The sequence below is a fragment of the Aethalodelphis obliquidens genome, unplaced genomic scaffold, assembly GCF_003676395.1.
Source record: "Aethalodelphis obliquidens isolate GAN/ISIS:26980383/991018 unplaced genomic scaffold, ASM367639v1 scaffold2, whole genome shotgun sequence".
NCBI lineage: Eukaryota > Metazoa > Chordata > Mammalia > Artiodactyla > Delphinidae > Aethalodelphis > Aethalodelphis obliquidens.
In genome coordinates, this window is record NW_020837946.1 from 32338966 (window position 1) to 32361672 (window position 22707).

Genomic DNA, 22707 nt, shown 5'->3' on the forward strand with positions numbered 1-22707 from the left:
CCAAATTCATATACTAACAAAGATCAAGACGTCTTTGCAAGCTAATACTGGATTAACTTCTATGAATCCAAAGCTGTATGCAATCAGGAAGACAATAATTTAACTTCAGATACTAGGATGGGAAAAGAAATACAGTAATATCTATACTTCGATTTTATATATTCTGCAATTTGATTTTTAGGACTGGGTTTGGGCTCTGGATGATAAGAACCCTTTGGGGGCAGATGTCAGCTACTAAAAGTCTTATACATGCAATGAGTCCCAGTATTAGAACAGCTTTAATGGTATAACCTAACTGGTACTCAGTTAGAGCTACTCCATTTAATAAAGGAGGGAGGAAGGCTCACCTGACAGGGGCCTTCAACCTCACCTTTTCCTTTCCCAGAAACAACAAAATAAATGTGATTGGCTTTCTGAGTAAATATAAATCCTTTGTGACTTAAGACGAATTGACTGAGTATGTGGATTTTGACTGCAATATTTTGACATTCAAAATAGGAACAATCATGGGCTTCCCTGGTGGCGCAGTGGTTGAGAATCTGTCTGTCAATGCAGGGGACACGGGTTCAAGCCCTGGTCTGGGAGGATCCCACATGCCGCGGAGCAACTAGGCCCGTGAGCAACAACTACTGAGCCTGCATGTCTGGAGCCTCTGCCCCGCAACAAGAGGCCACAACAGTGAAAGGCCCGCGCACCGCGATGAAGAGTGGCCCCCGCTTGCCGCAACTAGAGAAGGCCCTCGCACAGAAATGGAAGACCCAACACAGCCAAAAATAAATAAATTAATAAATTAATTTAAAAAAATAGGAACAATCATTTAAATCTATTTATTTTTAAAGTGACAGTATAATTTTTTCCAAATTCTAGATAATTCTGAAATTAGGTTTTAAATCATTAAAAACCTTGAAAATTACTGGTAGTACTATTCCTTAGAAATTAAATTCTGGACTTCGGTAATCAATAACTTTTATGCTTTACCTTTAACAGTTGACAAGGTGTTTGCCCAAAATTGTTAATCATCCCTTCTAAGGCTTTTCTTTCCTTCTCATCTGTTAAGGCATCCAGATCCACAGCTCCTAAAACCAAGAGAAGTAGTCAATTCACTATAGAGCGAAAACAAATCAGCAAGCCACACAACTGTTTAACATATCAGAGACTGATTAGTATATTTTCAACAAAATATTATTCCATTCATCAATTTATAAAACTACTGTAAAGAGATAACTTTTAAAAAATCAGTAAAGCTTCAGATATTAAATATGTACAAAAATAAATTCCACCCACTGTTTAGAACTAAAATATTTTAAACAAAAGTTAACTGGTAGTCTATAAAAGTTTCTCTTGTAAAAATGCACACTATACTCATAGTACACCTGATTGCTTTCTTCACGATAGTTAAGCTGAAACAAGTGTAATAACCACACAAAATTACTGCTATAAATTAGTTTATCTAACAAAAGTTGGGCAAGGTGATATTCTGGCTAACTGATTATACCAGCCATACTTAATCCCTATTGTTACATAGCTAGTAATTGACCAAACTAGGTAAAGTCTGATTTCAAAAACTATGCTCCTAACCACCATGCTATACTACCTTCCTACAAAACTGTTATCAAATGAATACAGCAAGGTAAAAACATGCTTGTCTATTTACCAAAAGTCATGTGGGTTCTGCTCAAATTCATAAAACTTCACACTATTTATAATCTTTAGAACTATTAGCTCTATGGAAGGATTAGGAAAGAACTCCTTCTTAAGCCTTTCAAAGCCTTCAGAAAATGTTCTTGATCCAGAGCTAAACATTAGAATACTGTCATCTTATTATCATTGGAAGAATTTGTTATTTTAATTTTAAAAACTCTTATTTAATGTCTGCTAACAATTTAATACAGAATACTCAGACCCAACTGAATAGGATACATATGGCCAGAGATCAAAATCTTTTATGCCACCAATAATTGACATTTTAACTACTATTTTTTTAAAAAGCAGCAGTCTTTCAAATAGAAAAGATAACTAAAATTATTTTTTAAATGTAGTCTTTCTTGTGTTAAATAGTTATGCCAAAAATACCATGTATAAACACATATTAAATAATATTTTTTATTAACATAAGAGAAAAAGTATAGGCTTATACCTTCATAACTACAGTAATAGAAAACATTGAGTGCCTCCACTGCAGCTGGCCCCCTCTGTTTATAGCCAAAAATCAGATCTATCCATTCATGAAGATGAGCAGAAACATATTCAGACTCCTAGGAAAAAAAACAAATTTAGCAATTAATATAGAGATACCTTCCAACTACAACGTAATGATAGGTGCTTTAAAAAAATAAGAGCATTGTAAGCATTTCCACACACAAATCTTATCACTGTAAATAAAATTATCTCAAAATCATGTTAAACATTGATCCAATTTGACTATATTCTATCTAGTAAAATGTAGACATATTTATTAATATTTACTACATATACATCTCCTAACTAATGGGTGAAGAAAAAAACAAATATTCTTATAGTCCAAATAAGAACAACAAAAAAATTAATGATAGCTGTGGAATACATCTTTGTTGTGAAAATTCCACTGAAATAGTCCAGAAATTCAATTCAAGGAAACAAGGAAACTGCACTGGGGTGGACTGAAGATAGCTGAAAAATCACTCCCTCCACACACCCCCACACGGCCAACTAAGAGGTGAACTTGGTGGCAGGCAGAAGCTTAAAGAACCCGGAGCCTGTTAGTGAGGAGTTGAAAGACCGTAAGAAAATTGTTATTGGAGACAGGAGAAAAGGGAACTCATGTTTTCGTTACATGAAAGATAGAAAGGGTACCTAATGAACTCTTGGATCTGGGGACAGAGATTTCCAGGCAGAATGTTTTTAAATGCTAATTGGCTTCTTTTAGCTGCCTGTGATTATGTGTGGGAGGAGCAAGGGTGAGTTTTAAAAATGAACTGTTTGGGTTTTAAGCATAATTTTAAAAGTATATAAAGGAGCTGGGTCTTGCTGGGCACGAAAATTATTTCTCATTTCCAGGATCACTAGAAAGCAAAGACTCTCAAAGTGAGAAATGGTCTAAGTTAATGCTTAAATCAGAATGTTTCCAGTAAAGTATGGCCTTGGGCAAAAGTTTAGATCAGGAGTGTGGCTAAAAAACAATCTGCTGAGATCTCAAAGATTTTAGGTTGTGTGTCACAGACCCACCTAACTAGACAATAGAGCATCTTAACCTTAAGAACATTTTCCCATTGTAGCCTCCCACTCAGCCCAAAGGAGATAATGAACTATCTCGTAAAGTCATGTGGAATGGTTTTTGCCCAACAGAGTTGATGCATAAGAAACCCATAACATTTTAAAAGAAACTGCATTAATTCAAGCTGAAAAAGTTAAAAACTGTTCAAAAAATAAAAGACTTTGGCTTCCAGCTTATCATGGTGAGGAAAGAGGCTTGCAAAGATACTCTTGTAAACAAAGTTTTTTTGTTTCAGTTTTTATGGAAAAGAATGACTCAGAGTGAAAAGCCAAGAGCCTAAGGGTAGAACAAAAAGATGCATGGAGAACCAATATCAGGGAATAGCACTGGGCCCTAGTAAAGTAACTGAGAGCATGTCCCTGCTGGAATTCTGAATTGTTATAAACAAGAGGCTAGGTGCCTCTGTTTTCTCGCTTCCTTTTGAATGTTAGTGTCTATTATAGTTTTCCTGTCCTTGTTACACCACTGTTACGTGGGGGGCAGATAACTTGTCTCCTTACTTCAGTCTTCAGATACAAGAGGAGACACTGGAGTAGTTTCATCCACACATGGATTTGATTTAGATGACTAGTAAGATTCTGGACTTCAGGCCTCATGCCTTTATGCAAGGATCAGCAAACTACTGTTTGTGGGCCAAACCTTACTAGCGGCCAGATTTGTAGATTAGCAGAACACAGCCATACCCCCATTTTCTTTTGCACTACAATGGCAGAATTTCAACACAGACTAAGTTTACAGCCAATGAAAATATTTACTAGCTGGTCTTTTAAGGAAAAAGTCTGTAGAACCCTGCCTTAAGGAGCTGAGACTTTGGGAAGGTCTTGAGAGGAAGTATGTACATTTTCCATGTAGAAGGAATGTAAATACTTTGTGGCCAGAGGGCAGCCTGTGAATGGTGGATTAAAGATAGCTGCAAATTCTTTCTCACTCCAACCATTAAGAGATGGAGTTTACTTTCTTTCCTCTGGAATCTGCACTCATCCTGTTACTATTTAACCATGACAAGAAGGCAGAAGTGATACTGTGACAGTTCACAGCCTTAGGCCTCAAGAAAGTCTAGAAGCTTCCACTTTTACATTCTTGGGGGGCCTTGAGCTGCCAGGTAAGAAGTCTGGCTAATCAGTTAGAGAGACCACATGAAGAGGAGATATCCTGAGACTACAGGGAGAGGGAGAAAAGTCAGCATCCCAGTGTCTCAAGGCAGCCTCTAGATGACTCCGACCTTAGCTGCCATATGACTGCAAGGGGATGAGAACCTTAAGCAAGACCAGAAGAACTGCCCAGTTGAGGCAAGTCAACTCACATAAGCGTGAGAAATAATAAAATGGCTATAGTTTTAAGCCACTAAATTTTGGAATAGTTTGTTACACGGCAATACATAACTGAAACACAAACTTCTAACCTCTTATTAATGAGGAGTATGTCTTCCTAAAATTCTGGACCCCTACTTACTGTCATAGATAACACAGAAGGAAGCATCTGAGAAGTTCCTGCCTAGTTAAAAAGTAACAGATTATTTTTCAGAGTTGTTTTATTTTTTCCCAATTCCTTACTCATGCATGGGGTTATTGCTTACAAATGTTAAAATGTAATCCTGAATTTTGTAAACTTGACTAACTATGTACTAATGACAAGGAATGTTTCCAAGTACTGGCCTATTTAGTTTCAGAATCTGTAACATTTCAGTTTAGATAGAAAGCTAAGTGGGCTCTTGTGGGGGAAAAAAGCATTATCTGCAAGATAATAACACAATAGCAACATTAAACTAACTCTCACTAGTCCTTCAATTCCAAAATGGAAATTTAGCTAAAAAACTAGTAAAATTTTTAAGTGGCATTTAGGATTTATTTAGCTGTCTTATTAAAAACTTACTGGAATCCTTCAGAGGAAAAAAAAATGTACTTATTCTTGTTAGATTTGAAACAAATGTGGGAACTGTGAAAATCAAACTATGACCAAAATAGGTTCACATACAATAAGTAGATATCTCATAGAAGTGAAAAAAAAATTTTTTGCATACATCCATAGGACTGTACTACTATAGTCTCACTATATCAGAAGATCCATAACCTCAAAATAAATTACTATATTATACTTTCTAAAACAGCACATATAATAGATTACAAATTAATCCAGGAAAATAATAGATATACTTTATTCCATCATCCTCTGGAAAACACATAGATCTTTATCTTATTGATTGTCTAATAACTAAACACAAAAATCTTACCAGAGCTTTCCTATGTTTATAGATGAAATCTTCAGCTGACTTAGCCCATTTGGGGAGAATGACATCATTTACTAGTTCTCTGGAAACTTGCAGACGACCCAAGTTAAATTCTAAGACATGTAAAAGATAAACGTATCAAATCATTTTAGATTTAAATAAATCAAGTAAAACAAATAAAAGGGTACATTACTTAGCAAAACTGAATGCTTTTCTTCTTTTATTAAGAGTAAAAGGTGAGAATCAAGTTCCTTTCTCTTTTTTTTAAATTTTTATTTTATATTGGAATATAGTTGATCAACAATGCCCTGTTAGGTTCACATGCACAGCAAAGCAACTCAGCCATACTATTCTTTTTCAAATTCTTTTCCCATTAAGGTTATTAGAGTATTGAGCAGAGTTCCCTGTGCTATACAGCAGGTCCTTGTTGGCTATGTATTTTAAATATAGCCCTGTGTACATGTCAAATCCAAACTCCCAATCTATCCCTCCCCCCCATCAAGTTCCCTTCTTGATATAAATTTATTGAACAGGTAAAAATAATTCTTATTTATTGGAATGCATTTTATCAGTTGATTAAAAAGGTAAATGAAAATAAGATAGTTTAAAATTAGTTATTAGAAGATAAATCAGATAATAGTTTATTTTTTGCTGAAAAAAGTGGAGGAAATTATAGTTATGACCAAAACCCTTAACCTGAACAAAAATGCAACAGTAAGCATTCTTCTTACATTAAAAATAATTAACATAGTCCTTCTAATGGTTAATTTACAAAATAGAGCTCCTTAGAGCTTTTTGGTGTAACTTAAAACTTAAAATGACTTGTGTTATGGAAAAACAATATATTTATATACCACTATTTTAAGTAGATACTGACATAATAAAGATTTGCTCATTCTAGTTAGAACACAGTACTTTTGACAAAACTGTCCCAAAGATGAGATTTTCTTATTCATACAGTGTGGAAAGGGAAAAGTGTTAACACAAAAGACCTTCATTAAAGATGCTGCCTAAAAATATCAGTGTGTCCTTAAAGCTGAAGACAGGTTCAAGTGTCACAGAATAATAGGATGCACAGGGTGTGTGGCCTTAACCCAACTATTGTACAGCAGATATTGTTGGGCACCTAATAGCCATTCCTCCTTATCTGGTAGAAGAACCTTGCTTTAATTCAAGTGTCCATCCTGTCTTATATTTCATGCTTGTTGTAGGTGACTGGCATAGGGTTTGGTATATGACCCAGCTCTGGACAGTGAAGGGAGATTATGAGAAAGGGTTTCTCAAATTTAAGAAAGGACAGGGCTTCCCTGGTGGCACAGTGGTTGAGAGTCCGCCTGCTGATGCAGGAGACACGGGTTCGTGTCCAGGTCGGGGTGATCCCACATGCTGCACAGCCGCTGGGCTCGTGAGTCAAGGCTGCTGAGCCTGCGCGTCCGGAGCCTGCGCTCCGCAACGGCAGAGGCCACAACAGTGAGAGGCCCGTGTACCGCAAAGAAAAAAAAAAAAAGAAAGGACACATATCTTGGGTCACAAATATAGCCTTGGTAAATTTAAGAAAACTGAAATCGTATCAAGTATCTTGTCTCACCACAACGCTATGAGACTAGATATCAATTACAGGAAAAGATCTGTAAAATATACAAACACATGGAGGCTAAACAAAACACTACTTAATAACGAAATGATCACTGAAGAAATCAAAGAGGAAATCAAAACCTACCTAGAAACAAAAGACAACAGAGACACGACGACCCAAAACCTATGGGATGCAGCAAAGCAGTTCTAAGAGGGAAGTTTATAGCTATACAAGCCTACCTTAAGAAACAGGAAACATCTCAAATAAACAACCTAACCTTGCACCTAAAGCAATTAGAGAAAGAAGAACAAAAAAACCCCAAAGTCAGCAGAAGGAAACAAATCATAAAGATCAGATCAGAAATAAATGAAAAAGAAATGAAGGAAACGATAGCAAAGATCAATAAAACTAAAAGCTGGTTCTTTGAGAAGATAAACAAAATTGATAAACCATTAGACAGACTCATCAAGAAAAAAAGGGAGAAGACTCAAATCAATAGAATTACAAATGAAAAAGGAGAAGTAACAACTGACACTGCAGAAATACAAAGGATCATGAGATATTAATACAAGCAACTCTATGCCAATAAAATGGACAACCTGGAATAAATGGACAAAATCTTAGAAATGCACAACCTGCCGACACAGAACCAGGAAGAAACAGAATATATGAACAGACCAATCACAAGCACTGAAATTGAAACTGTGATTAAAAATCTTCCAACAGGGGCTTCCCTGGTGGTGCAGTGGTTGAGAGTCCGCCTGCTGATGCAGGGGACAGGGGTTCATGCCCCGGTCTGCGAAGATCCCACATGCCATGGAGCGGCTAGGCCCATGAGCCATGGCCACTGAGCCTGCGCATCCGGAGCCTGTGCTCCACAACGGGAGAGACCACAACAGTGAGAGGCCTGCGTACCGCAAAAAAAAAAAAAAAAAATCTTCCAACAAAAAAAAGCCCAGGACCAGATGGCTTCACAGGTGAATTCTATCAAACATTTACAGAAGAGCTAACACCTATCCTTCTCAAACTCTTCCAAAATATAGCAGAGGGAGGAACACTCCCAAACTCATTCTACGAGGCCACCATCACCCTGATACCAAAACCAAAGATGTTACAAAGAAAGAAAACTACAGGCGAATATCACTGATGAACATAGATGCAAAAATCCTCAACAAAATACTAGCAAATAGAATCCAACAGCACATTAAAAGGATCATAAACCATGATCAAGTGGGGTTTATTCCAGGAATGCAAGGATTCTTCAATATATGCAAATCAATCAACGTGACGTACCATATTAACAAACTGAAGGAGAAAAATCATATGATCATCTCAATAGATGCAGAGAAAGCTTTTGACAAAATTCAACACGCATTTCTGATAAAAACCCTCCAGAAAGTAGGCATAGAGGGAACTTTCCTCAACATAATAAAGGCAATATATGACAAACCCACAGCCAACATCATCCTCAATGGTGAAAAACTGAAACCATTCCCACTAAGATCAGGCACAAGACAAGGTTGCCCACTCTCACCACTCTTATTCAACATAGTTTTGGAAGTTTTAGGCACAGCAATCAGAGAAGAAAAGGAAATAAAAGGAATCCAAATCGGAAAAGAAGAAGTAAAGCTGTCACTGCTTGCAGATGACATGATACTATACATAGAGAATCCTAAAGATGCTACCAGAAAACTACTAGAGCTAATCAATAAATTTGGTAAAGCAGCAGGATGCAAAATTAATGCACAGCAATCTCTGGCATTCTTACACACTAGTGATGAAAAATCTGAAAGCGAAATTAATAAAACACTCCCATTTACCATTGCAACAAAAAGAATAAAATATCTAGGAATACACCTACCTAAGGAGACAAAAGACCTATATGTAAAAAATTATAAGACACTGATGAAAGAAATTAAAGATGATACAAATAGATGGAGATATATGTTCTTGGATTGGAAGCATCAACATTGTGAAAATGACTCTACTACCCAAAGCAATCTACAGATTCAATGCAATCCCTATCTAACTACCACTGGCATTTTTCACAGAACTAGAACAAAAAATTTCACAACTTGTATGGAAACACAAAAGACCCCGAATAGCCAAAGCAATCTTGAGAACGAAAAATGGAGCTGCAGGATTCAGGGTCCCTGACTTCAGACTATACTACAAAGCTACAGTAATCAATACAGGATGGTACTGGCACAAAAACAGAAATACAGATCAATGGAACAGGATAGAGAGCCCAGAGATAAACCCACGCACATATGGTCAGCTTATCTTTGATAAAGGAGGCAAGAATATACAGTGGAGAAAAGACAGCCTCTTCAATAAGTGGCGCTGGGAAAACTGGACAGCTACATGTAAAAGTATGAAATTAGAACACTCCCTAACACCATACACAAAAATAAACTCAAAATGGATTAAAGACCTAAATGTAAGGCCAGACACCATCAAACTCTTAGAGGAAAACATAGGCAGAACACTCTATGACATAAATCACAGCAAGATCCTTTTTGACCCACCTCCTAGAGAAATGGAAATAAAAACAAAAATAAACAAATTGGACCTAATGAAACTTCATGGTTTTTGCACAGCAAAGGAAACCATAAACAAGACAAAAGACACCCTCAGAATGGGAGAAAATATTTGCAAATGAAGCAACTGACACAGGATTCATCACCAAAATTTACAAGCAGCTCATGCAGCTCAATAACAAAAAAACAAACAACCCAATCCAAAACTGGGCAGAAGACCTAAATAGACATTTCTCCACAGAAGATATACAGATTGCCAACAAACACATGAAAGAATGCTCAACATCATTAATCATTAGAGAAATGCAAATCAAAACTACAATGAGATATCATGTCACACCAGTCAGAATGGCCATCATCAAAAAATCTAGAAACAATAAATGCTGGAGAGGATGTGGAGAAAAGGGAACACTCTTGCACTGTTGGTGGGAATGTAAATTGATACAGCCACTATGGAGAACAGTATGGAGGTTCCTTAAAAAACTAAAAATAGAACTACCATAGGACCCAGCAATCCCACTACTAGGCATATACCCTGAGAAAACCATAATTCAAAAAGGGTATGTACCAAAATGTTCATTGCAGCTCTGTTTACAATAATAGCCAGGACATGGAAGCAACCTAAGTGTCCATCAACAGATGAATGGATAAAGAAGATGTGGCACATATATACAATGGATTATTACTCAGCCATAAAAAGAAACGAAATTGAGTTATTTGTAGTGAGGTGGATGGACCTAGAGTCTGTCATACAGAATGAAGTAAGTCAGAAAGAGAAAAACAAATACCGTATGCTAACACATATATATGGAATCTAAGAAGAAAAAAAAAAAGGTCATGAAGAACCTATGGGTAAGACGGGAATAAAGACACAGACCTACTAGAGCATGGACTTGAGGATATGGGGAGGGAGAAGGGTAAGCTGTGACAAAGTGAGAGAGTGGCATGGACATATATACACTACCAAACGTATAACAGATAGCTAGTGGGAAGTAGGCGCATAGCACACGGAGATCAGCTAGGTGGTTTGTGACCACCTAGAGGGGTGGGATGGGGAGGGCTGGAGGGAGGGAGATGCAAGAGGGAAGAGATATGGGAACATATGTATACGTATAACTGATTCACTTTGTTATAAAGCAGAAACTAACACACCATTGTAAAGCAATTATACTCCAATAAAGATGTTAAAAAAAAAAAAGGACACAAAGAATTAAAAGTCCCACTTCTTTCTAAGACACTGTTGTATCTGCCTATGATGCCTGGAATTGCTTTAGTTATTTGTAATCATGACAGTAACTAGCCAAGAACAAAGCCAAAACACCCAGACCAGCAGAGTAAAAATACAGAAAGAACTTGGCTTTGATGATGTTGTTAAGTTACCATATCTCAGGACTTTTATTATGGAAAGTACTTAAATTTTCTTGCTTGCACAATTTTGAGTTGGTTTTATTCATATTTGTTGTCATTCTAACATACTTTGCTTTGTCCTACCCACCTCATTTCAAATAAAGAGGCAATGTATAATTAGAAATGGAGGCCACCAGGACAGTAGTACAAGACAGCAACTAGCTGTGGTGAATGTGAGTAATTGTCAAGCTAGGCAAACCTTAAATTCTGTATCCAAATTTAATCTGCTTATTCCTACTATCCCAGATACCCTGCTTTAGAAGACTCGAATCCTCTGGCTGACTTAGAGTCTAGGATCACACATAGTCAACAGTTGCGTCTGATTTTCTGAAGGTGACCACTTGTAACCGCCTTACTCTGAGAATTAGATGCCTTGCCTCCAACAACCTGCCCCAGAGTGAACAATTGAAGGTCATGAAGTCCTGGATATGCTTTCACCAGCAGAACAAACAATTCTACTGAGAAAGCAAAGGGTCAAACATTAACATTACGTGCTGAGGGAGGAAAAAGAAGTTGTAACAGCCCTTTGACACTGGAATTTCCCTAAAGAACACCAGTAGTAAGAACCTTGCCAATTTCCTTATTTGTACTTAAAATAAATCTAAACTACCTCATAGAAAAAGTATTTGGACATTTTTAAAGACCATATTTCACTCTATGATTCTTTTCTTCAAAAACATAATATGGTTTTTAAAATATTGTGGTAACTTATACCCAGTCATTTTTTTCAACTTGCCTCCTGTCTTCTGCTGTAAAAGGAGTCAGCAAATTTTTACAAGGTGTCAAAGAATAAATAGTTTTGGCTTTGTGAGCCCTATGGTCTCTGTTGCAGTTACTCAAATCTGCCATTATACTGTGAAAGCAGCCACAGTTTATGTAAATGAATTGGCTAGTTGTATTCCAATAAAACTTTATTTATAAACATATGGGTCTGCCCACAGATTTGGCCCATGAACCTATAGTTTGCTGACCCCTGGTATAAATCTTCATCTTACCTAACACAAACACTTTTAATCCATGGAGCTTTATGGCTGAAATAGCATATAGCCATTTTTTGCTTCTCTAGTAAACCCTGTACTCTGATAAATTCTCTTACCAATTCAAATTTGACTCATTTATCTTATTCACTGTAGCACTTCTATCCGTAGAAGATAAGACTAGTACCTGAACATCATTTAAGCCTTGTCACTGAATAATACACAGACAGAATGAACCTTAAATAATCTAGAGGTCATCACAAAAATGTCCTAAAAGATATTTTTCAGGATTCTCCATTGGGACCTGTTCAGTCCAATTTTTAATCTATTTCTTACGATTTTGATTTTCCAAAAATTCTGGGAAATAGAAGAATTCAGGAATAAGTTCCTTCACATCATATGGATTGTCCATGAGAGCCTGCCAGGTAGCAGGGATGGAATGGAATTGTCGATCTGCACAGTCAAACCTGCATGTGGAGATTGAAAGAGAACAGTGAATACTGAATGAGAGCAACAACAGGCTAAAACAAACCTTTAATCTTCCTTCAGGTTTCCTCATGATTAGTTTCTCTTTATTTAACCTTTCTCTTTAACGTCTAAAAACACAAGTTGCTCTCCTTATGACAATCTTTCTTATTTTGTTGCCAGGAACTGAATACTATAATTTTAATCACTAGTATCATCTTAGTTAAAATAGATGAAAATGGCATAATTTTTAATCAGTAAAATTTATTACAGAAATTGAATAAATATTATTTGGATATTTTAAAATTACAGAGTTTAAATATCACTCTAAGTATTATAGTATTGACATACATAGTTAACAGATCTATGGAAATGCTGCTGATTTAATCCTTGATACATAAGTATCTTTACAAACTCTTTTGCTAAAAACCAGAGGGTGTTAGGGAAATAGTTCTGTAGCTAAAGCTTTTATACTTTACTTGCATATACTACTATCTTATTTTAACTTTATTTTCAAGTTCCATCCTGGGCCTATGGTAGTTGAAAGAAGCTCACGTGGTCATGCTGCAATTTTATTGTTTTGGCTAATCACAAACAGCATAAATCCCTTCTGTTTCATCTCCTTTGATAGTGTTTTCCTGGATTTATTCCATAAATGATGACTTCTAAGTGACAGTTAATGACTAATATGACTCTTTATGCCTAGGAACCTTGTTTTGAAGCAGAGCTGAACTTAGCAGAACTCTAAATTTAATTATAGTCAATGATTGTGTCATCAATAAAGTCTAATAATGGTATATTCAAATTGAAGGAGACGTACAGTTTTAATGGAAGAATCTTTTTGTTTGGGTGGGGGAGAACAGCTTTACTGATACATAATTAACATACATATAATTTGCTCTGACTGAACAATTCAACGGCCTTCAGTATATGCAGAGCTGTGTAGCCATCACCACAACCAATTTTAGAACATTTTCATCACTCCAAAATGAAACCCTGCATCTAATAGCAGTCACTCTCCATTCACTCTCCCTCCACCCCTGAGCAACTACTAATCTACTTTGTCTCTATGGATTTGTCTATTTTAGACATTTTATGTAAATCATACAATATATGGCATTTTGTGTCTCGCTTATTTTATTCAGTGTACTGCTTTTCAAGGTTCATCTATGTTGTAGCATATATCAATCTTTCATTCCCTTTATTAACTCATGCCAGATAATATTTTATTGCATGGGTATACCACATTTTATTTATTCCTTTACCAGTTGATGGGTATTTTTGTTGTTTCCATATTTTGGCTATTATAAATAATGCTGCTAAGTACATTTGTGTACAAGTGTTTGCATGAACATATGTATTCAGTTATCTTGGGTATATACGTAGGAGTAGAATTGCTGGGTAATATGTAATTCTATCTTTAACCTTTTGAAGTACTGCCAGACTGTTTTCCACAGAGTCTGCATCATTTTACATTCCCACTGCCAGTACATAATTATTCCAATTTCTCAACATACTCATCAACAGTAGGTATTATCTGTCTTTTTTATTATAGCCATCCTCATGTGGGTAAAGAGGTATCTCAATTTGGTTTTGATTTGAATTTCCCTGATGACTAACGACGTTAATCATGTGTTTATTGGGAATTTGTAATCTTCTTTGGAGAAATGTCCATTTAGACCCTTTGTCCAGTTTTTAACTGGGTCATTTGTCTTTTTATTATTGCACTGCAAGAATTATTTATATATTCTAGATACAAGTCCCTTAACAGATCTATAATTTGCAAATATTTTCTCCTACTGAATTGGTTGTCTTTTTTACTTTCTTGATGATGTCCTTTGAAGCACAAACAGAATCTATTTTTGAAGCTTTTTAAAAAATCATTTATTCATAAAATCACTAAAAGTTGAAAAGACCCAGTTACACTTTCCTGGAAGGAAAATTACCTGCATTCATGACAAATGTAACATTTGGAGATGTGTAGTGATCAAAGCCTCTCCTTGATAGCCAAGGCTTGGTGTACTAAAGACAGGAATAAGGAACCCAGGCTAATTTTGAGAGATAAAATTAACATGGAAAGAGTAGAACAGGCAATGTTTACATAGTTTTTGATTGGGTAGAAAAAGCAAAATGATAATGGTAAAGAATAAGGCAACATGAAGACAAAATGGGAGTCAGTAGAGAGCTTCCTGGAGGATACATTGGGGAATGGAGGATTCTTGGAAAAGTTTCTTTCTTTAGGATCATTAAGAAAATGTGAAAGTTAGGTAAGTTATAACACTGACAGGTGATACGATAATACAATGGCATCACAGATCTGTTTGAGCTGCTACTAATAATGTAAGGGCCCTTATTTCTCCCTATTTTTATTCCTATTGATTAATAAATATTTTTAGGAGGACTACATAGGCATTGGTTAGGTTTGAATCTCTGGGATACATCTTGGATCAAGGTCTAAATCAGTTCTAACTCTAAATCTCTGGTAGATTCCTAAACCCAGTTGAAAATCACAAAAGTACACTGGATAGCAGTAAAAAGGAATTCACCTTAAAAGTCATTTGTGTAAGTCAGTGTGAGTGACCTGTTCTCAAACAAGTTTGGCTGCTTTTATCTAGGGAGCTAGTATATGAATCGAAATCTAACAGAGGAGAAAAAAAAGATAAGGCCCTGTTATAACAGTGCATGACATGAAGGCAAAGAGTTTTCAACACTATCATACAGTCTTAAGAAAATAGCTTATTTACCCAAAACATACCTTCCACTCTGAAGCTGGATGTGGAGGGTGGTGAATGGTTCTGTACGAATAAGATAGTGCATAACCCCAGCAGAATTTGAATAGTGAGTACCATAATGAAATTTATCAATAGTTCCCATAGGATCCTCAAAATTTTCATATCTAAAAAAAGAAACTAAAGTTTTATAACCACAATAGTAAAATTAACTTAGAAAGACATATGTTTGTATTGTATTGCTGAAAATACAGTTTTTAAGAAAGTATGTATTTGTGGGCTTCCCTGGTGGTGCGGTGGTTGAGACTCCGCCTGCCGATGCAGGGGACATGGGTTCGTGCCCCGGTCTGGGAAGATCGCACTTGCCACAGAGCGGCTAGGCCCGTGAGCCATGGTCGCTGAGCCTGCGCGTCTGGAGCCTGTGCTCCGCAACAGGAGAGGCCACAATAGTGAGAGGCCCGCGTACCGCAAAAAAAAAAAAAAAAAAAAAGAAACTATGTATTTGTATCATCATGTCATGTTAATAAATGAAAAAAAATTTATTACTTTTTTCTGAGCAATAAAATAGCACTAATATTGGATTTTTGAACACTTGTATTATGCAATAATATTCACTATAGATAAATTAGAAACCAGAGAGAAACTACCAAAAATGAAGAAATTTAAAATCAATTACAATTGCACTTCCCAGAGATAATTAACATTAACATTTTGATGAATATGTGTCAATCCTGAATTATGAATTAATATATATTTTAATATAAAAATATAATTTAATGTAAAACCACTATACATTATATATTGTTCACAACTTATTTTTTCATCTAACAATTTTCTGTTAATATCTTACAAAATATGTATAACTGATTCACTTTGCTGTACAGCAGCAACTAACACAACATTGTAAATCAACCACACGACAATAAAAAGTTTTAAAAATCTTACGAAACGACTGAATAGTCTTTTTTTTTTTTTTTTGCGGTTCGCGGGCCTCTCACTGTTGTGGCCCCTCCCGTTGCGGAGCACAGGCTCCAGACGCGCAGGCCCAGAGGCCATGGCTCACGGCCCCAGCCGCTCCGCGGCATGTGGGATCCTTCCGGACCGGGGCATGAACCCGCGTCCCCTGCATCGGCAGGTGGACGCCCAACCACTGCGCCACCAGGGAAGCCCTGAATAGTCTATTTTTAACAGGTACACGGTATTTATAAAAATTAGATCTACGAATATACAACAATTTAACTATTTACTTATAGATATTTAGGTTGTTTCTATTTTTCTGCTTATTGTAAGCATGTGATAATTAGACATCCTTTTGTGGCCAAGATAATGGAAAAAAATATAGAAGGTCAGTCAAGAATTGTAAAAATGAATGTCTAATGATCTAAAGGTAAAAGAAGGAGATGTGTATAGCACGGGGAACTCTACTCAATATTCTGTGATAACCTATATGAGTAAAGAATCTGAAAAATAATGAATATATGTATATGTATAACTGAATCACTTTGCTGTATACCTGAAACTAATACAACATTGTAAATCAACTATACTCTAATAAAATTTTTTTTAAAAAGGAAAAAAAAAAAGGAGATGGTGGAATAGAAGGTCTAAATCAGATTATCAGCAAAGGATATATATAATAATTCTGCAAGAACTATCACTGATCCTGTTAATTGTTTTGAATGGTGACATCTGAGTTCGTGGATATAGTATCTAAATAAGAATGAACAGTTTTTTGGAAGCAATAAACATTGAAAATTTTAAGCCAAAATACTAATCAGTTCATCAAGCTAAGGTAAATTTCCTTTTACATAGAAATCATGAATATTCAGGAGAATAAAGAAAGTTTTCGGGTCAAAGTCATTTGTACCTATGCAAAAAAATAAACTATTGAAATTTAAATTAAATTGTATCTTTGATTATCTATAAAATAAGTTAATTTATATGATCAGTATTTCCTGTGGAACAATGTTAACAGTGTGACTAATGGCAGTAGAGTAATATATACACAGCAAAATTCCATTTAGTACAACAAATATTAAACACTGCAAAAAGTCCTGGGGAAGATCTGCAAACAAAAAGGGGGGGAAAAATAATGTACCATCAACCCTCAAATAAATCTACAACTAAGTTTGTTTGCAGAATTGCTCTTTGTCTTTATTACTAGAAGTCATAACTGACAAGTCATCCACAAGTTCACACGGAGAAAAAGGAAAATTAAAATTAGATTATTTTTTACTGTCAGCAGCTGGCTTTGGATAAAAAAAAAGTACGAGACATTTAAAGGGTGGCTCAAAAATATATAGAACTATAAATATTTCCTTTCCTTATTCAAATATCACTTTCTAAATTTTCACACATTTCACTGTTCTTTATTCACATTATTGGTGAACAACAGGTTAGTATTATTAATTTTATATCCACCAAAATATTATATTAGATGGAATGTTAGATTTGTAGGTTATGAAGTCTAAAATACCTGGGGAGAAAAATTTCAAGAACCTATTACCATTTAGCACATACTTATTACAAGGTGAAAGAAATTCTAAACAATATAAATTTTACTTTGGTAATGAAGGGAAATACACAGACTATAGTTAAGATATTTGAAGGACAACTGATATATTTTCAAGAAAACTTAGTGAAGGAATTACCAGACTCTGATTATCAAAAGTAGTTGTGCATTTAAAAAAAGTAACACTTGGTTGGCCATAGCAGAAATCAATACAAATTCAAACAAGCTATGGGCATCTTTCAAAAGGGATGAAAAGCACTTACTTTTCTCGCATGGCTTTGGCATTTTTATCATTAACTACCCCAATTGGTTTGGATAGATCTCGAAATACAGATGGGTTATTAAGATCCAACTCGTCTGAAGTATAATCTTGTAAAATCCAGGGGAACTAAAAGAGCCACAATTTACAATTTAGACATTCCTTCCTAGAGAGGCTACCATCTCCATATCTAATATAAATGTTTATCTAAGACAAAAAGGGATAGTCTTTATTTCTTCCCTGTTGCAAATGTTTATTCATCTTTAGTTCAATAACCAGAAGCATTATTTTCTGTAATTCCACTGGAATATTTTCAATGAAGTGAAAGAAAAAGAGTTTTTATTTTTAAAATACTCTTCATATTTACATACTTCTTGAAAATAGCACGGTAGAAATATAAAGAAAGGCAAAATCAGTTTTTATGTCTTTTTAAAAATAAAAATTAGATATCATCCACATATATTTTGTGTATTAGAAAACTGAAAGGTAATTCCATATTTACAAGATTTATATAAAACTCACCACAGGATACTGCGCAAGGTCATTATAGGTTCGTCCTGCCATTGTATTTAATTGAATGAGGTAGTCAAAATTTGATATCTCTCTGTTTACCCATTTCTAGACAGCACAATAAAAGAAAAAATCAAAATTAATCTGTAACTCTTAGAAATCAGTAACTATTACTGACAGTACTAAAATAATCATATGTTCCCATTATCTCTATCATCTTTTTGATAAAGGAATGAAGCTTTAAAAAATATTTAACAGGGAGGTAAAATCAATATGCTTTTCCTAAATTCACTTCCTCTTAAAAATTGGTCTCTAGAAAAGGAAAAGAAAACTCCTACACTACAATCTAAAAAGTCTTCTATAAGAATTAAGTCTTTTCTTCAGTTAAAAAATATTTTGTTTGAATATCTTAAAACTTTTTAATTCTAGGACTGCCCAAATTTGAAATTTTTGTCATAAGTTGAAATTTTCATAAGTGTAAATATTAAAAAATCAGTATCTCAATGTACTAAATGATCTACAAATTTTAAATAAACATTATATTAACTATATTCAGAAAACTACTTTTATAGAGCAAAGGTAAATGGGATTTTGCTATAACAGATATAAAAATTTTCTAAAGGAAGACATAAACATTATTTTTTTAATCACCTTACTGTACTTAGACTACTAATTACTCTACACAGTGTAGGCACGCTCAAGCATTTTACTGACAGATTAATACACCCCTTTAAGTTTACTGTGTGCCTTAAGCAAAGGACATACTTATGGGAAATAGTGAGAAATTAATCTATGTGTACAGATTTTATAGAAAGCCCAATTTTAACTGTACTTGAGTGCCAAACTGAGGAAACAGTACTTTAATGAATAAAGTTTATTCCACAGAAAGCAGGAAATATACTCTATTAAATAAAGCTTATTCCATAAACAACAGGAAACAATTGCTGATGGCTTTTGAACAAGAGCAACATTTAAAGATTAACACATATGTAGGAGGAAGGAGAGAGCCAGGAGACAAGAGAACCTAATTGGAAGACTACTAAAACCCTAGAGAGCAAAAAACAAGGGTCTTTCTTTGGCTTTGGACAGTGTAAATTCAAGAGATGTTGGGATATATGTGAGGATAAAATACACAAAAGCATTAGCTTTGGCAGATAGAAGGATTGGAGAAATTTTTTTTTTTTTTGCCTTTTTTCCATGGTGTCTTTTGTATTTTCCCATTTTTTTTCTTGTGAACAGATTATTTTTATTATTAAGAAAAAAAATCCTGTGTACTACTTTTTAAAAAGAACACTATTAAAAAAGAAGAATTTAGGGCTTCCCTGGTGGCACAGTGGTTGAGAGTCCACCTGCCGATGCAGGGGACACGGGTTCATGCCCCGGTCTGGGAAGATCCCACATGCCGCGGAGTAGCTGGGCCCGTGAGCCATGGCCGCTGAGCCTGCGTGTCCGGAGCCTGTGCTCCGCAACAGGAGAGGCCACAACAGTGAGAAGCCCGCGTACCGCAAAAAAAAAAAAAAAGAAAATAAAAAGAATTTATAAGATATGCCCATGAACTGAATGACATGCAAACTGGAAACAGGGCACTGTATGTGTGAGGGAAACAGAATGATTCAAAGATAATTCATAAGATCAATCTGAATGGAAGAAGAGTAGTTGCAGAATCAAAATAAAATAATTGAAAGAAGGAAGTTTTACTTCTAAGCAAAAGTCTGAGATACAAAATGAACAGCAAATCAGTGACTTAAAATTTCCTACCTGTGTCAGTCCTGATGCTTTGAATAACTCCTGTGGTGATCTGGTTCCATAACTATTTGGAGAATGAAGTGACAACAGTCTGCTATATACTTTGTTCCTAACCTATTAAAAAAAAAGCACTTTATGGCTTAAAAATTGATCAAGACAAACGAGGATTATGGCTTTATTAACAGATTTATTGAGATATAATTCATGTACCATAAAATTCACCCTTTAAAATATACAATTCAGTGGGCTTTTTTTAATATTCACAGAGTTGTGCAACCATTCACATTATCTAACTCTGGAACATTTCCATCATCCTCAAAAGAAACTACATACTCACTAGCCATCACTCCCCAATTTCCACTCCCTCCCATCCCCTGACAACAATTAAACTACTTTCAATCACTATGGATTTGCCAATTCTGAACATTTCATATAAATAGAGGATTGTGGTTTTAACTTCTCTATTTTACAAGGCTTAACGAAATTATGACATGTATTTCTTTTAGAACTTCATAGTATATAATGGAATAATCTTCAGACATTGAATCAAAAAACTACTTCCCTTCTAGTTCAAATTTAGTTCTGTCATTTACTAATCATCTTGGCAAATCAATTAATTTACTGAGTCTCATTTGTATATTAAATATAATAATCTCTACCCTTACAGTTTTGTGAATTACTCAGGTTTATGCAAATGTAAAGAAATAAAATTAATCTTTGAACTTCAGTTTCCTCATCTATAAAAAAAGGAATAGAATTTGCCATATCTAATCTGAATGTTGTTATGAAGTTTAGATACCACATACAAATGTGCTTTTAAAACTATTTACAGATTAGGAACCAAGATGGCAGAGGAGAAGGACATGCTCTCACTCCCTCTTGTGAGAACACCAGAATCACAACTAGCTGCTGGACAGTCATCGACAGGAAGACACTGGAACTCATCAAAAAATATACCCCACATCCAAAGACAAAGGAGAAGCCACAATGAGACAGTAGGAGGGGTGCAATCACAGTAAAATCAAATCCCATAACTGCTGGGTGCGTGACTCACAGACTGGAGAACCCTTATACCACAGAAGGCCACCCACTGGAGTGAAGGTTCTGAGCCCCACGTCAGGTTCCTAACTTGGGGGTCCGGCAACGGGAGGAGGAATTCTGAGAGAATCAGACTTTGAAGGATAGTGGGATTTGATGGCAGGACTTCGACAGGACTGGGAGAAAGAGACTCCACTCTTGGAGGGCACACACAAAGTAGTGTGCGCATCGGTACCCAGGGGAAGGAGCAGTGACCTCAGGGGAGACTTAACCAGACCTACCTGCTAGTGTTGGACGGTCTCCTGCAGAGGCAGGGGGTGGCTGTGGCTCACCATGAGGACAAGGACACTGGCAGCAGAAGTTCTGGGAAGTATTCCTTGGCGTGAGCCCTCCCAGAGTCCGCCATTAGCCCCAGCAAAGAGCCCAGTAGGCTCCAGTGTTGGGTTGCCTCAGGCCAAACAACCAACAGGGGGGAGAACGCAGCCCCACCCATCAGCAGTCAAGCAGATTAAAGTTTTCCTGAGCTCTGCCCACCAGAGCAACAGTCAGCTCTACCCGTCACCAGTCCCTCCCATCAGGGAACTTGCACAAGCCTCTGAGATAGCCTCATCCACCAGAGGGCAGACAGCAGAAGAAGAACTACAATCCTGCAGCCTGTGGAACAAAAGCCACATTCACAGAAAGACAGACAAGATGAAAAGGCAGAGGGTATGTACCAGATGAAGGAACAAGATAAAATCCCAGAAAAACAACTAAATGAAGTGGAGATAGGCAACCTTCCAGAAAAAGAATTCAGAACAATGATAGTGAAGATGATCCAGGACCTTGGAAAAAGAATGGAGGCAAAGATAGAGAAGATGCAAGAAATGTTTAACAAAGACCTAGAAGAATTCAAGAACAAACAGACAGAGATGAACAATATAATAACTGAAATGAAAACTACACTAGAAGGAATTAATAGCAGAATAACCGAGGCAAAAGAACGGATAAGTGATCTGGAAGACAGAATGGTGGAATTCACTGCTGCGGAACAGAAAAAAGAAAAAACAATGAAAAGAAATGAAGACAGCCTAAGAGACCTCTGGGACAACATTAAACACAACAACATTCTCATTATAGGGGTCCCAGAAGGAAAAGAGAGAGAGAAAGGACCAGAAAAAATATTTAAAGACATTATAGTCAAAAACTTCCCTAACATGGGAAAGGAAATAGCCACCCAAGTCCAGGAAGCACAGAGAGTCCCATGCAGGATAAACCCAAGGAGAAACACGCCGAGACACACAGTAATCAAACTAGCAAAAATTAAAGACAAAGAAAAATTACTGAAAGCAGCAAGGGAAAAATGACAACATACAGGGAAACTCCCATAAGGTTAACAGCTGATTTCTCAGCACAAACTCTACAAGCCAGAAGAGAGTGGCATGATATACTTAAAGTGATGAACGGAAAGAACCTACAACCAAGATTA

General features: G+C 35.9%; 1 protein-coding gene across 1 annotated transcript in view; it reads right to left on the reverse strand.

Moving 5' to 3' along the window:
• NBEAL1 (neurobeachin like 1) overlaps positions 1-22707 on the reverse strand; it is a 180128-nt gene that overhangs the window by 25460 nt on the left and 131961 nt on the right. The window contains exons 37-44 of the mRNA XM_027123720.1: positions 20214-20315; positions 18468-18563; positions 17950-18074; positions 15201-15341; positions 12317-12447; positions 5484-5593; positions 2138-2255; positions 979-1076 (exon numbers count right to left, since the gene is read on the reverse strand). Of these exons, the coding sequence (XP_026979521.1) occupies positions 979-1076; positions 2138-2255; positions 5484-5593; positions 12317-12447; positions 15201-15341; positions 17950-18074; positions 18468-18563; positions 20214-20315 (921 nt within the window). The remainder of the gene's footprint in view (positions 1-978; positions 1077-2137; positions 2256-5483; positions 5594-12316; positions 12448-15200; positions 15342-17949; positions 18075-18467; positions 18564-20213; positions 20316-22707) is intronic.